Source organism: Neovison vison, chromosome 3 (genome assembly GCF_020171115.1).
Source record: "Neovison vison isolate M4711 chromosome 3, ASM_NN_V1, whole genome shotgun sequence".
NCBI classification, from domain to species: domain Eukaryota; kingdom Metazoa; phylum Chordata; class Mammalia; order Carnivora; family Mustelidae; genus Neogale; species Neogale vison.
The window spans coordinates 217,680,041-217,695,480 of record NC_058093.1 but is presented as its reverse complement, the minus strand read 5'-3'; the positions used below and the strand labels follow the sequence as shown (position 1 = coordinate 217,695,480).

At 48.7% G+C, this 15,440-nt stretch overlaps 1 protein-coding gene across 3 annotated transcripts in view; it reads left to right on the top strand.

Moving 5' to 3' along the window:
- LIMK2 (LIM domain kinase 2) overlaps window positions 1-15,440 on the top strand; it is a 61,013-nt gene that overhangs the window by 32,766 nt on the left and 12,807 nt on the right. Inside the window, exons 1-6 of one of the 3 annotated variants that reach the window (XM_044243887.1) lie at window positions 1,580-1,838; window positions 11,579-11,714; window positions 12,359-12,468; window positions 13,049-13,237; window positions 14,439-14,544; window positions 14,905-15,101. In XM_044243887.1, the coding sequence (XP_044099822.1) occupies window positions 1,786-1,838; window positions 11,579-11,714; window positions 12,359-12,468; window positions 13,049-13,237; window positions 14,439-14,544; window positions 14,905-15,101 (791 nt within the window). In that variant the 5' untranslated portion in view covers window positions 1,580-1,785. Of the gene's footprint in view, window positions 1-1,579; window positions 1,839-9,018; window positions 9,593-11,578; window positions 11,715-12,358; window positions 12,469-13,048; window positions 13,238-14,438; window positions 14,545-14,904; window positions 15,102-15,440 lie in introns of those variants that run through there. The other 2 variants (XM_044243886.1, XM_044243885.1) reach the window with 2 other exon arrangements.

The window sequence follows — 15,440 nt, the reverse complement described above, 5'->3', positions numbered from 1 at the left end:
GTGACTTCAGTAGAGAGGAATGTGTGCCTGGTGAGAGAGAGCTGCTGTTACTCCCTCAAGTCCAACAGTGAGGTTTGGACGTGTCCCACTCCAGCAACCTTGCTTTCCCCCTCACAGTCCTGCAGGCAGAGGGATAAGGGGCTTTCCCAATGGTGAGCTCCGTTTTGGTTATCCCCTCAGCTGTTACTCTTCTGCCAGGCCACCCTCCAGATACCAAGGCACATCATCCCCCCAGACGCTTGTCCTCCATCATGCCCCATTTTTCAGTTTGAGAAGCCTGGTTGCTATGGCACAGTAGAAGAAGCACCACTGCTCCCTGGGGCCAATGGATGGCATTCTAGCAATGAAAGAAAAAAATGAGAGAGGTAACAGGTGACCTGGGCTCCAGTTCCTGTGCTGTTTCCAACTTGAAGAAAGGCTTTGAGGGAGATATTTCTCCTTAAAGAGTTAGAATGAGCTCTGGGCTGAGAGCTCTGGCTATGGAGCTCTCATAGAGACCTACATTTAAATCCCAGCCCTCGGGCGCCGGAGTGGCTTGGTCAGTAAGGCATCTGCCTTCCACTCAGGTCGTGATCCTCCGGTCCTGGGATTAAGCCCCGCCTCGGGCTCCCTGCTCATAGGGAGCTTGCTTCTCCATCTCCCTCTGTCCCCCCACTCACTCTCTATATCAAATTAAAAAATCTTTAAATCCCAACCCTGCTACTGAATAGTATTTTGGCCTTGGGTTAGTTAGCTAATCTCTCTGAACCTTGCTTTCCTTGTTAATGGAGATAATTCTCATCTTGGAGAAATAAGAGAGTGCCTTACAGGGCTTGCCACTTTGAGAAACATGAGGTGTCAGTTAACACTCTAGGTCTCCTTTCCTCATGCTTTGCACAGCTCTGCCCTGAAGTGGAGTGGCAACCCGCATTGGCTAGCTCTGGGGGCTGTCCGCAGGACAGGCAGAGGAAAGGGATGAATGGGGACCTAGCGCCAGGACCCAGTAGATACCAGCCCGGAGCACAGAACCTAGAGGGCAGCTCTCTAGACCTGGCTCTCTAGTCTCTAGACCTGCCTCCCCTACCCAAGATACCCCCCACCCCGGCTTTGGGGGGGACGTGGCTTGGCCTGCAATTGGTATCCTATGCTTTCCTTCATCTCCGAGCAGAACTGACTATCCTTTGGGCGGCTCCTCAAGCTAGGGACACTCAGAGGCAGATGGGCTCTTTTTCTCTCCCTGCCCTTCCCCAGCTCAGGGATGGACGCTCAGCCAGTCCTGGTTATTGTCTGTGGCGCTAGCCTGCAGCCTCCCTCCAGCCCAGCTCCACCCCTTGCCTGCAAGGTCTATTTCCTAATAGCTGCTCCAACCACACACCTCGGTTCCGCGAGGAGCCCCTCCTCTTCCTCCCTCCCTCCCTCATCAGGGGAGGGACTGAAGAAGAAGGCTAACTTGACAGCCGCGCTTCTTTCTTAGCTAGTCACCGGCCCAGCCGGAGAATCCCTTTGCGTGTGTAGCCTCTGCAGAGAGGTGTTTTCTCCCGGAGTCCCAAGGGTCCGCTGGAGCTTCCGAGAACTGGGGAGGAGCCGTCCCAGTCATGACCCCCTGCGGGAATCTGCTGGGGGGCAAGTGGCCTGGAGTCCTCACGCCCCTCCGGCTTCTCCGGAGGGAGAGGTGAGCCCTGGGCAGCCCGCCCACAGCCAGAGGTGCCGGGAGCCCTGGGCCTGTCATGGTGGCCGTCCGCAGCCAGCCTGAGGCACTCCCAGACGGGTTTGCAGCTGAGCTTGTTTATCTGGTGTGGGAAGAAGATGGGGAGTTACTTGTCCATTCCGGCTTACTTCACCTCCAGAGACCCCTTTCGGTGAGTTGGGCTCTGAGTCTCCTCCATCTCCTCTTCCTGGTCCCTGGTCCTGAGGGGAGGGCCGAGGTCTCCCTGAACCTGCTTCTCAGATTTCACTTGTCCCTTCACCATTGGTACTGTCAGGCAGAAGCTAGCAGAAGCTCTTCCCAAGCAGAATAGGCCTGGTGAAGGCTTCCAGCATGTTCTAGAAATGGTGAGGTGGGGGATATGCCCAGACGGAAGCTCCTGGGGAACTCCGGCTCTCCTTCCTTCCCAGGCACACCTGGAAGAGCCTCCAGAAGATGCCGGTGACCCTGCCTGTTCTTACTGCTTCCGGGGGAAGAGCACAAATAGGGTGTTTTCTTCCAGCTTTCACATGTCTTACCTGCAGGCCGTACTGTCTGCCAGGAATTTGTCCCAACAAACAGGATAGGCAGGTTTTGTCAAACAGCATGGAAGAAGCTGGCAAGGCCTGGGTGTGGGCAGCCTGGTACACAGTAGGTACTCTATAAACGTTTTTTCTGTTAATGGAAGGCACCTTTGCCTCTGGCTCTGAGGGCTTCTAAGCTCCCAGGTGAGTACAGTTGCTAGGGAAAGGCCTGGGCAGGTGCTTCCAAGACTGGGGCAATTGGTTTTGGAGTGTTCTGAGCTTCTGCCTACCCCCCCCCCAACACCCACCCCATGCAGGCCAGGTCCCCAAGCCTGAGACCTCTGTGGGCCTTTTTTGGCAGGGCTTCTGGAGGGAGATGTGGGAACTTTCTACTTCTGACCTGCCTTTCTTTGCTCCTGCCCCACCCTACCTCCAACAGAAACTCCCCAGGGGGTTTCTGGCCCTCAGGGTCCCTCCTGAATGGAGCCATTCCTGGCCAGGGTGGGGCTTGTTTTCATTCTTTGGGAGCAGCCTGTTGTTCCGAGGGCTGCCTCCCCCTCACCAGTGGTCCTGGTCGACCTCTCCCTTTTGGCTTCCCCAGCTCAGCTCCATGCCCAAACCTCGCTGCCAGGATACTAGTCAGGTGGCCATGCCCTGAGCAGAAAAGCAGACCATGTGGTTTTCCGGAATTACTGGACCCTGGTAGAGTGGTGGGAAGCCTTTGGATTTTGGGGGAGGGGGAAGGGAACCAGTCCTCAGTGCTGACTCTTCCAGGCATTCTGCTAGGCACTTTTTTTTTTTTAAAAAGATTTTATTTTTTTATTTGATGGAGACACAGTGAGAGAAGAAACACAAGCAGGAGCAGTGGAGCAGGAGAAGTAGGCTTTCCACCGAGCAGGGAGCCCAGTGTAGGGCTCCATCCCAGGACACTGGGATCATGACCTGAGTCAAAGGCAGACTCTTAACGACTAAACCACCCAGGCGCTCCCCCCAACCCCCGCCCTCGTTAGGCACTTTATCCTTTGATTCTCTCAAAGCCTGTTGGAACTATGTACCCCCATTTTACAGAAGAGGCAACCACTTTCAACAGAATTAACATGTGGGGGCATCTCTGGTCAACTTTTCCCGTCCTCCTGAGTTTGTTTCATCCTTCAGGAGGCTGCATCATCCTCTGTTCACATTTCTGCAAGGGCAAGTCTCGGATTTGCTTTTCTCTTCCAGCAGAGAGAGTCCAAAAAGGGCCCCCATAGTTTGCCTGGCACATTGAAGAGCTGGCAAAAATTCTTTTCTGAAGAGCAAATGGGAATTGATCTTGAGTTGAGGAGTAGGTTTTACCATGTGGAGTCAAGATGCCAAGTGTTTGAAGTAGCCACTAGTTTAGACCAGGGCCTCATTAATCCTTTTACTCTTAATCCTGGAAAGGCAGCTTGGGGGAGGGGTTGTTCCCTTAGGAGCAAGGAATGCCGTGCCCCTTTTAATCTCTGGGAACTGGACACAACTCAGGAGCTGGAGCAGATAATGAACTCTCGACCTGGACCTTTTGAGGGTCATGCCACCAATGCCGCCCAGGTCTGCCTGTTCTTGCCTTGCTCTCTCCATGCCTCTGGGGAACTGACTACCTTCTCTCTGCCCCAGTTCTTATTTGCCCAGCTGGAGTCAGGGGTGTACTGATGCACTTTAGCCCCCCACAGTCTCCCCCAAATGAGAGGCCACATTCCTGGAGCCACTTCTGAAGAGATAGCCAGCATGCAGGGCCCTGTGCCCCATAGGAGGGATCATCCAGACCTGCTCTCCCAGGTATAATTCTAATCAATCACCACTGTCACTGGTCAGAAAACTGCTCCCACTATCTACCTCCTCCGTTATTACAGGGCATCCTCAAGGGCTCCTCACTGACCAGGGGCCAGTCCCCTCCCTGGGCCTCAGTTTCCTCTGCTACAGGGCATAGGGGTTGGACTTCCTGGGCTCCTGAACACAACCCTTGACAGATTCAGTGAAACAAATTAAGTCCTTGACCCCAAGTATCTGGGGGAGTACAAAGTCCACAGGAGTTCTAAGACTGTGTTTGCAGGAAAGTGACGCAACCAAATTCCATGGGGACATGATCAGGCGTGACAATGCACAAGGGAGGGATGAGGGAGCAGGGAACGAAGAATGTAATTAATGTACCCTGTACCACCCTGCCTGACAGACTGCACTCAGTAGAGTGCATGGTCTTCTCTGCCATTGCCCCTAGTGAAAGGGGGGAGATACAATTATAGGTGTGCTCCCAAGTAAGAAAACACTCAAATTGAAATTTACAGAAGAGGTAAATTTTTTTTTTTAAAGATTTTATTTATTATTTATTGGACAGACAGAGATCACAAGTAGGCAGAGAGGCAAGCAGAGAGAGAGGAGGAGGAAGCAGGCTCCCTGCTGAGCAGAGAGCCCGATGCGGGGCTCGATCCCAGGACCCTGGGATCATGACCTGAGCCGAAGTCAGAGGCTTTAACCCACTGAGCCACCCAGGCGCCCCCAGAAGAGGTAAATTAAGCAGTGATATGTTTAAAGGACTTTTTTCTTAGAGAATTTCACTTAATGTCCAACATTGACTTAATGGATTTGATTTACACATTGTCTCTTGAAGAAAACAAGTACATCTTTGTATTCTAAAGCAACCCATGGTTTGTTTTTCTGTTGTTTTTGCAACCCATGTTTGTTTGTTTGTTTTTAAAGATTTTATGTATTTGACAGACAGAGATCACAAGTAGGCAGAGAAGCAGGCAGAGCAAGAGGAGGAAGCAGGCTCCCTGCTGAGCAGAGAGCCCCATGCAGGGCTTGATCCCAGGACCCTGGGATCATGACCTGAGCCAAAGGCAGAGGCTTTAACCCACTGAGCCACCCGGGTACCCCTGCAATCCATGTTTAAAGGGAAAAATTATTTTTAACTCTGTCCAGCTTAGCAGTAACATTGGCAACTGCCTTAGGTCCTCTAGGACTCTCTTTATCTGGAAAGTGAAGGACTCAGATCAGGTGAGTGATTCCTGTAAGTCCACAACTCATGCGGCTCCTCAGAGACACACAAGCTTTTTTCCACTTTTTCCTTATCATGAAGGCTTTACCCTTCATGTGACTACACGCATTACTTGAGTCTACAGGTTTCCTGGCTTTGGATTGGAAATGAATCAACACACTCTGGTAACGCTTATTTCTTGCTGATCAGAGGCTTATGTGTTTGGTTAATTTTTTAAAAACTGGATAACAACATACTCCATAATAATTACAGCTTCATTGACAGCCTGTTTCAGTCTACAGGTTCTGCAGGAAGAGGAGTAATAAAGAGATTTTCAGTGGTAGGGGACTGAGTTCTGATGGTTCAGTGTCACCAGGCCCCTGTTACATCTGCCCTTCTGTGCCTGGGGGAGAGTTGGCATCTCTTGGTCACAGTACCCTCAGGCTGTGGCAGAGACACCTGCCCATTTTCCCTTTTTAGCCCAGTCAGAGCTCAGAGGCAAGGGGCTAGAAACAGCTGCTCTCCAACAGTCTATTCATCCAGGAGGCTAAGGATGAGCATCCAACCAGGCCTTTACCAGGACATGGGAGGGCTTGTTCTTTAACCTTTGCAAATACACTGTAATAGTGGCTGCTTCAACCACATAAGGTGGAAAATTTAACCTGTAAACATTTGGTCTGAAGAATGTGCATGTGAGTGAGGGCTGGGCTGATGTCTTAACTTGGCTTCTCCCAGCACAGCACCTTGCCTGTTTGGTCTTGTACATCCTAGATGCACAGTAACTATTTCCCAATTGATAGGAATTGATAATAATCAATTGCTTTCTAACTGGTTTGATAAATAATTCATTTTATGACATTCTCTACTCACAGAAATCTGTTTGGTTCTGGGCCTAGGTACAGATCCATACTGCTTAGGCACAGAGGGAAAGGAGTCTGCTTGTCTTTGCCCTTGTTGTTCTTAAATTAAAGAGGGGAGGGAGGGAAATGAACATTTACTGGACACCTGCCTGGGATCATTCTAGGCATTTGTACATAATTCTCATAAACTCATGAGGCTTTATCATCACCAGTGCACAAATGAGAAAACTAAGGCCCAGAGTCATGAAATAACTGGCTTGAGGTGACACAGATAGTAAATGGCAAAGAAGGAATGTAGACCCAGGTCTTGAGTTACTTGTGTGAATCTCAACCTGATTATCTTTTTTTTTTTTTTTTTCTTTAAACTGTGTGTTCCCTGCTGACTCAAAAGTCTGGAGTTTGGGATCCCTGGCTGGATTGGTTGGTGGAACATGTGACTCTTGATCTTGAGGTTGTGGATTCAAGCCCCACATTGGGTATAGCGATTACTTAAAAATAAAATCATTAGGAGCACCTGGGTGGCTCAATGGGTAAAGCATCTGACTCTTGATTTCGGCTCAGGTCATGATCTCAAGGTCCTGGGATTGAGCATGGGTCAGGCTCCATGCTCAACAGGAATCTGCTTCAGATCTCTCCTTCTCCCTTTGTTCCACTACCCCACCCTACAACCTGCTCACCTGCTTGCTCTCTGTCTAAAATAAGTAAATAAAATATTTTTAAATAAAAATCTTTAAAAAAAAAAAAAAGAAAGAAAGTCCTTAGTTTGGATCTGAACTGCCCACAGAACTAACCCCCAAGTTTCAGTTCACTTGGTGGCTACCCAGGCCCACTTTAGTGCTTTGGGAGAGGAATTTTGGAGGTTGCCCTCAGTGCATGTGGACCTCTCTGTGATCTCTCCTGGCTGGAGGGTTTCGGGTCTGTTCACTCTGGTTGTTGGGGAGAGGGTGTTAACCAATGCTTCAGACCTTGATTTATAGCTCCACTACTTCTAAGCTGGATGCCCTTGGGCAGCCCACAGCTAGGGCAGATTTTTACTTTCACTTGAAACTTTAAAAAAAATTGAAAGCTGGAAAAAAAGCCTTGGCTTTGGGAAATATATTGTGACCATGGCCTCCAAGAATCTGAGGGGGATATTTTGGAGTAGCTCCTTCAATTTCCAGAGTGTATTTTAGATTCTTAAAAAGGCAGAGACTGCTGGGGAACACACAGCTGTGGACTAAAGGAAGGAGAGAATCATTGTGCCATTTAACATTCAGCACTTGGATTTAAAGAAAAACCTCATTATGTGTTAATCCCCAAAAGGACTTGAGCTCTCAGAGCTCCAAACTACCTTCTTTTCACAGATGCAAATCGTGAGGCCCAGCTTAGTGAATGTGCTGCATTACTCTGGTGATGCAGTCTAGTGGAAATGGCTTCATGGTCAAGTATACACAGGTTAAAACTCCAGCTCCATCAATATGTATTAGGTGACTTTGCAGAAGTGATTTGACTCTGCTTTTCAGTCTCTGGTCTTAGAATAGGGATAATCCTGTCACCTTGTAGGATGCAATCAAGACTAGAGATGGTGGAAGTAAGGCACCTCATACAGTGCCCAGAATACGGTTGGCATTCAGGTAACAGGTAATAGTAACTCTCCTTAATTTCTAAACTAGGACTCTAAGTCTGCCACTCCAGTGACCTAAGAACCAGTTGTGACAAAACAGCTTAGGGATCCACAGCCAGCCCTCCTATCAGCTGCTCAGCTTCCTGTTCTTCAGACACCTGTGACAGCCAACTTTGACTATATAGCTGGCCATACCCTCCAAAGGCATTTCTTGACAACAGATGTGTGCATTGGTAATGTCATTCTCCAGGCAGGTGTTCTTCCCAGAAGCCTGGCGTGGCTCTGTCCGGCGTGTCTGCACTCGTTTCTCTCCCCACTCTCCCGGGCCTGGCTAGGGCTACTCGCAACAAACAAAAGCAGGATATTGGCAGTGGAAAGGAGGACATGTTCTGGTACTCCTGTGCCCTGCAGCACACATACCATTGAGAGGGTGTAACAGGGCCCAGGCCTGCAGTTAGGTGCAAATACATGTGCACCAGCTTTTCTCAACTGCAGATAGCAGAAGGGCAAGACCTGGTGACCGTGAGCCGCAGAACGCTTGTGCTCCCATCTAGACTGCCTGTTCTTGCCACTCCCACCATTTTCATTTTGGAAACATCTGCCAAGGGCTTACTCTGCTAGGCCCTTTGTTAGGTGCTGAATCTACCAGCAGTAAATGGGACTGCTCCTGTCCTCAAGGAGCTCACAATCCAGTGAAGGAGAGAGACTGGTACCTAAGAGCTTCAAGTCAGAAGCTGGGAGGCAAGAAGGAAGCCCCTGCTTCTAGTGCTGGCCATTTGCTAGGCTTCTCGCAGTCATTCAGAACTGGATTTAATGTCCTCACTGCTACCCTAAAAGTAGGTGGTATCATCATTTCACAGATGAGAAGTGAAGCCGCCAGCCCAATATCAGTTAGGTGGTAAGTGGTGATTCTGAGATTTGAACCTTGGATCATTTAGGGAAAGACCTGATATGCACAGGATTAAGGGAAATGAGGTATAATTACCTCATTTTACAGATGGGGAAACTATGCACTATGTAGGTTGTGGATAACTTTGACCCTTACTCTAACAATGTTTCTTCTAAAAATTCTTCTATATAACCAAAGTATCATTACAGCACCTGAGAAAGTAATTTCACAATATAATCTTTTTTTTTTTTAAAGATTTTATTTATTTATTTGACAGAGAGAGAAAGGGCCTTGTCCAAGGGCAGGTAGCTCAGACAGGTAGCTCCCAGGAACTTGAACTAGACCTCATTCTTCCCAATTCAGAGCTCATCTTGCATGCCTTTTATACTGAAAGGAATTTGAACTGCTTGCCCAGAACAGGGTCTTCCTCCATCACCTCCAATAATTCATGATTCTGATTCTACACCATTCTAGGTACTGCATACCCATACTCTTCAGGCTGTACCCAGCTCTCAAGTCCTTGAAGTTCAGCATCCAAAGAACAAGAGGAAATGCTATAGGATTGGAATGACTGATGGCAGAAGCCATCGGAGTTGAGCACCAAGAGGGAACTGGACACTCCTTAAAGAGAAATTCTCAGGGTCCTGCTTTTCTAGACCTCCCTTGTTTGGTTGCTTTCCACAGCTGCTTCAGTGCCTTCCTGTCTCCCTCCTCTACCTCCTGCAGTGCCCGGAAGTAGTAGCACCCATTGTGACTTCTCACCTTTCATTGTAAAGTTTTGTTTAGACTTTCTCTTCCCTAACTCATTATAAGCTCTTGGAAAGTGGAGTAGGGAAATTTGTACCTCTATCTTTTATATCTACAGTGCCTGCCAAGTTACTGTAATAGTATACTTGCTTTGCTCTTCATTAGTTTGCAAAAGGCTTTCCTCATATATTAGCTCGCTTGATCTTCACAGTGCTCTTTGTACTAAGATGCTGTTGGTCACATTTTGTCAAGGAGGAAAAGCAAATGAGAAGTTGTCCAGAGCTACCCAGCTAGTGGAGGAAGCGGCAAATAATGTTAGTGGCTAGCATAATTATCATCTGCTCTTAGCAGTTAACACTTACTGAGTTCCTCCTGGACTTAGCCTTTTATACAAACATCTGTGTAGTTCGATACGTGTTATTTCATTTTCACAGTAGTCCATTTCACAGATGAGGAAACTGGGTCAAAGAAATAAGGTAATTTCCCCAAGATGACATGAGTTGGCAGGGTCAGGATTCACACTAAGAGGTGGCTCCATCCTGCCTCTTAGAAAGAAGGATGTGGCCAGGGTGGGTGGTATAAAGTCTTGACAGCAAGAGTAGATTCTTCACTGGAAAGATAACATGGGCTCAGCAGGCCAGGAAGCACTTCGCTCTGGGTCCTGGGAGGCTCAGAAATGAGGAGGAGCTTATCTTATGTAGACTTGGCCTGTGAACACACCCAACCTGGCTGAGGGGTGGAGCTTTACAACCAGGTAACTTGGAGGAGAAAGGACCTGTGGATCTAAACGTGTGTCTCACACAGTGCTAATGGAATTTTGCCCCAGTCATTTTATTTTGAAATTTTTCAATTATATAGAAGAGTTGAAAGAATAGTTCAAAGAATACCCATGTATCCTTCACCTAGATTTGTTAACGTCAAGCCCTTTTTTCTTTAAGTATGTACACACAGACATGCACACACACACACAATGTATTTAATTTTTGCTGAACTATGAAAAACTAGGTTGTGGATAACTTTCACCCTTACTCGAACAATGTTTCTTCTAAAAATTCTTCTATATAACCAAAGTATCATTACAGTACCTGAGAAAGTAATTTCACAATATAATCTTTTTTTTTTTAAAGATTTTATTTATTTATTTGACAGACCAAGATCACAAGCAGGCAGAGAGGCAGGCAGAGAGAGAGAGTGGAGGAAGCAGGCTCCCCGCTGAGCAGAGAGCCCGATGCGGGGCTCGACCCCAGGATCCCAGGATCATGACCCAAGCCGAAGGCAGAGGCTCCAACCCACTGAGCCACTCAGGTGCCCCTCACAATATAATCTAATGTACAGCCCAAATTCAAATTTCCTTAGTTGTTCCAAAAATGTCACTCATGGCTGTTTTGTTTTTCAGTCCAGAATTGAATCCTAGGTTTAAGTGTTGCACTTGGTTGCTGCGTCTCTAGGCTTTTTTAATCCCTGTACCTTTATTCCTTTACGACATTAACTTTTTGGAAGAGTCAAGACCAGTAGTCTTAAAAAATGACCCACATTCTGGATTTGCGTGATTGTTTCTTAATGCTTAACATAATTTTTTTCACAAGAGTGTTACATCAGTAATGGTGGTGGTGGTGGGTAGGTTTTTTAAAAAGAGGTGATTTGAGCTTTTTTGTTTCATCAAGATACCTGTGTAGACTAGGTTTTTAACTGGGGCCATGACTTGGTTTCAGTCCTTGACACACATACACACACACACACACACACACACCACACACACACCCCATACCTAAACAATATGCACATTTTCAGGGTGCCTGTGTGGCTCGGTGGGTTAAGCCTCTGCCTTCGGCTCAGGTCATGATCTCAGGGTCCTGGGATCGAGCCCCACATCAGGTTCTCTGCTCAGTAGGGAGCCTGCTTCTCCCTCTCTCTCTGCCTGCCTCTCTGTCTACTTGTGATCTCTCTCTCTTTGTGTCAAATAAATGGATAAAATATTTTTTAAAATACGCACATTTTCCTTATGTGTGCCTTTTTCTGAGAGAGGCTTCTTGACCTTTGTTAGATTCGCTAAGGGCTTGAAGACCCAAAAAGGTTAATGTCTGCTAGGTGAGGCAGGCAATACAGAATTGGTTTCTGGGATCATCTTCACTCTGAATCAACTTCCTTTGAGGGGCTAGCAGTAAACCGTAACTTACCCCCATCCTGGCTTTGGATCAAAGAGAGGTCTGTCCGTTTTGTTGTTAAACCTGGGAGCTAGAGACAGCCTATATAGCCTGGTTCCAAGGATCCAGAAGAATTTCTTGCCTCCTGCCTTTCAGGTGTTCAGAATGCCAGGATTCCCTCACCAACTGGTACTATGAGAAGGATGGGAAGCTTTATTGCCACAAGGACTACTGGGGGAAGTTCGGGGAGTTCTGCCATGGATGCTCTCTGCTGATGACAGGACCTGTCATGGTGAGTGAGTCCCTCTTGGTCATTAGAGTCCACTGACGGCACCTCTGGTTCCCCATGGCCTTTCATTTTCTAGTCTTCCATCAGCCAAGCCCTCCCCTTTTATTTTTTTAGTCATTTAACAAATGTTTGTTGAATACCAGTTAAGTGCCAGGTAAGATCTTTCCCTTAAAAACTTAACAGTCTGATTTTGGGTGTGGGTTGGTGGGCAGGGAGGAAACACAATACAGTGCGGTAAAGACCTCAGGTTGAGGAGGATACACTCACGTTGTGTGTAGAGAATCAGAAAAGGAGACCCTGGAGTGGGGCGCTAGAGGGAAGTTCCATCTTCCCTACCTGCTCCAGAAAAGGGCTTTAAGCCTAATCACAGATTTGCCAACCCTGTGTTGGAGGAGCTGTCCCTTTCTAGTGGGGATGATGACTTCTGGCGACTTGCTTTCATGGATTAGACCAAAACATTTTGTAATCTCAGAAATGACAGGGAGGCACCAATCTGACTTGTCCTCTGGAAGCTCCTAGGGCAAGGAGTGCAAAGGTGGATTGTGACTGGAACCTGTACATCGTTGATTGAAGGTCACCTCGCCTACCCCTACCCTCCAGCGGTGACGTCTGTCATCTTGTCTACCCTTCTCCCTGTCTGCTAACAGGTGGCTGGGGAGTTCAAGTACCACCCAGAGTGCTTTGCCTGTATGAGCTGCAAGGTGATCATTGAGGATGGGGATGCATATGCCCTGGTGCAGCATGCCACCCTCTACTGGTAAGGAGGTGTCCATCCTCCCCCTGCAAGAGCCGCCAAGAGAGAGAAAGAGGTGGCAGTGTGAATTGGGCAGAAACAGGGAGCATATCACAGCACTGGATTCCTATCATTCCAATGCCTGTAACCACCTCTGTAATCCCTAAGCAAGACAGTTAACATCTCTCTGCCCTCTGTCCTCAACCTGCTGTGAGAATAATGACACTTGGCCCTGGAGTCCTCCCGAAGGGAGAGTGGCTGGGAAGATGCTCTCAGAGAAGGATCCCAGAAAGTTAAAGGCAAAAGCCCCTTAAAATTCACTTGGTCCAATTGCCTCAATTGACAAAGAAGTCAGGCTGAGGCCCTAAGAGGGGAAGGGGGCTTGGTTCTCACTGTGAGTCAGAAGCAGAGCGAAGAGAACCCAGGTCATTGCACCCACATTCCTAGGCTACCCTAGAGACCCTGGGCTCCTCATTCTGAGCAGACAAGGATGGTAATAGTGGGAATGTGGGTACTATTGCTTGAAGCCACATGATGCAGTAGTTGTTGGGGGCTTCCAGGTGGGGCTCCAGGATCTTAACCCCCTTTATATTCCTCTTCCCAGTGGGAAGTGCCATAATGAGGTGGTTCTGGCACCCATGTTTGAGAGGCTCTCCACTGAGTCTGTTCAGGACCAGCTGCCCTACTCCGTCACACACATCTCCATGCCAGCCACCACTGAGGGCAGACGGGGCTTCTCCGTGTCCGTGGAAAGGGCCTGCTCCAACTACGCCACCACTGTGCAAGTCAAAGAGTGAGTACTTTGAGGACCTCTAGAGCAGGACTTGTTACACAGAGCCCTTAGATGGAGCTCCAGGGGTGCGGAGTTCCCTTCACCCCCATCTCATATCGTTCTCCTGGAGCTCGCTATGCTGTAACCCCACCTGGGTCTTGGCACATACTCTTCCCTCTGACTCGATTGCTTCCCACCAGATACCAATGCCAGACGGCTCACCTTTCACATGTCAAGTTTCAGATCATGTTTATTCTTTGAAATTATCTGGCTTGAGTATGTGTATTAGTTTATCATCTGTCCTCCTGATGAGTTTCTTCTGGAACTTAGTCTTATTCGGTATTGCATGCCCAGGGCCTAGAGCGGTGCCTGGCATGTAGTACATGTTCATTGATTATTGTTTTTTGGTTGAGTAAATGGAGGAAGGAAGAGAAAAAAGTTAAGACTTCATCCTAGGTCCATACCAGAGACCAGATAGGGAAAGAGTCTGTGTTTGTCTCATACCATTAATGAGGCACCTGTGGCTGCCAACCCTGTAAATAGTGATTGTGTGTTTACTGTGTGCTGAGCACCAGGTGCCTGCAGTATAGGTGAGAGGTACGAGGGTTGGGGGGAGTCATCAGGAAGTGTGATCTGCACTCGGACCTCATTAGATGAAGAGGGGAAGCCATTGTGTTCATTGCAGAGGTGGGAGTCTGTGATTCTGTCTAGTGTAGATTGGGTGGTTGGGAATAGCCAGAAAAGGGGCTATTAAGACATAATAAGGATTGTGAAAGCTGAGGAGGTCTTTTGAGGGATAAGCAACAAGGTGATGCAACCCAGTTAGTGTTATAAAAGGATTGCTGGGATGGGTGCTGAATGGGTGCTGGATGGGAGAGGCACAAGCGTGGTATTGTAAGACCATTTAGGAGGCTATTGAAAGGTCAGGTGAGAGGTGTTGGTAACTATGGTGATGAAGTGAAGACAGGGTTTTTGAAGACAGAGGGTTGTGGGACTCCAGGTAGAGAAGATGCCATCCAAGTCTCTGGCTTAGGCCACTGGGTGAGTGGGGGTGCCCTTCACTGAGGGCACCCTGTAAAGGGCATTGCATTTCTCCTGTGAGTGGTTTGAGTCTTGAGGGCTGGTAGGAGCCTGGGGCGTGGTGAGCCTTCCTGCAGAAGTGAAATTGGTCAGATACATTTTTAGGATGTCTTCGTCCTGCCTCAACTCTTGTCTGGCCCAGGGTCAACCGGATGCACATCAGTCCCAACAACCGCAACGCCATCCACCCTGGGGATCGCATCCTGGAGATCAATGGGACCCCTGTCCGCACACTCCGAGTGGAAGAGGTACAATGTGTGTCTTGTCTGTCACGTGAGGATAGGACATGGAACAGACCCTCTGGGACATCATGCTATGGCCTTTGCCTTTCTCCACCCCCAGTCTGTCTCTTGTTTGCCACAGAGCTTGTGACCACTGGTGACCTCCTCTGTCAGGCTGGCACATTCCCAGGAAAGCAGGGGTGGCCTGACAGATGAGATATCTGACAGTATGCCAGAGACAGGGCACTGGGGGGCTCCTGGCAGCTGGAGGCCACCATTAGCAAGTTGGACATTGGCCATAGTGTGCTTGGATCATCTGGGCTGACGGTGGGTGGCCTGGGTTGGGACAGCCTATGGGAGCCAGCCTTACACTGCTCTTGGCTACAGGTGGAGGATGCGATTAACCAGACAAGCCAGACGCTTCAGCTCTTGATTGAACATGATCCTGTCTCCCAGCGCCTGGATCAGCTGCGGCTGGATGCACGACTCTCTCCCCACATGCAGAATGCTGCACACTCCCATACCCTCAGCATCCTGGACACCAAGGAGAATCTTGAAGGGACACTCAGGAGACGCTCCCTGAGGTGCTGCCTCCTATCCTGATTCCATGCTGACCCATGCTTATCCCTCAGATGAGGTTGAGCTGGCTTTGGGAGGCTGGCAGGGTTAGGAAGGGAAACCGCTGGCCAGGGACGGGCCATGAGGATTGTGCTGACCCAGCTTCCCCCATGGGAGTCACAGTTTATAGCCAGGGACTGTGTGTGATCTGACCACTGTCTGCCAGGTTTCCTTAGAAACCAGAGAATCAGGCCCTGTCCACTGAACTCCTGAGCTGAACAGGAAGCACCAGTGCTGGCTCCTAAAGGACCAGCAAAGGGAGGCGTGGGGCTCAGAGGCTGGAGTAGGGGCACAGGGAGGATTAA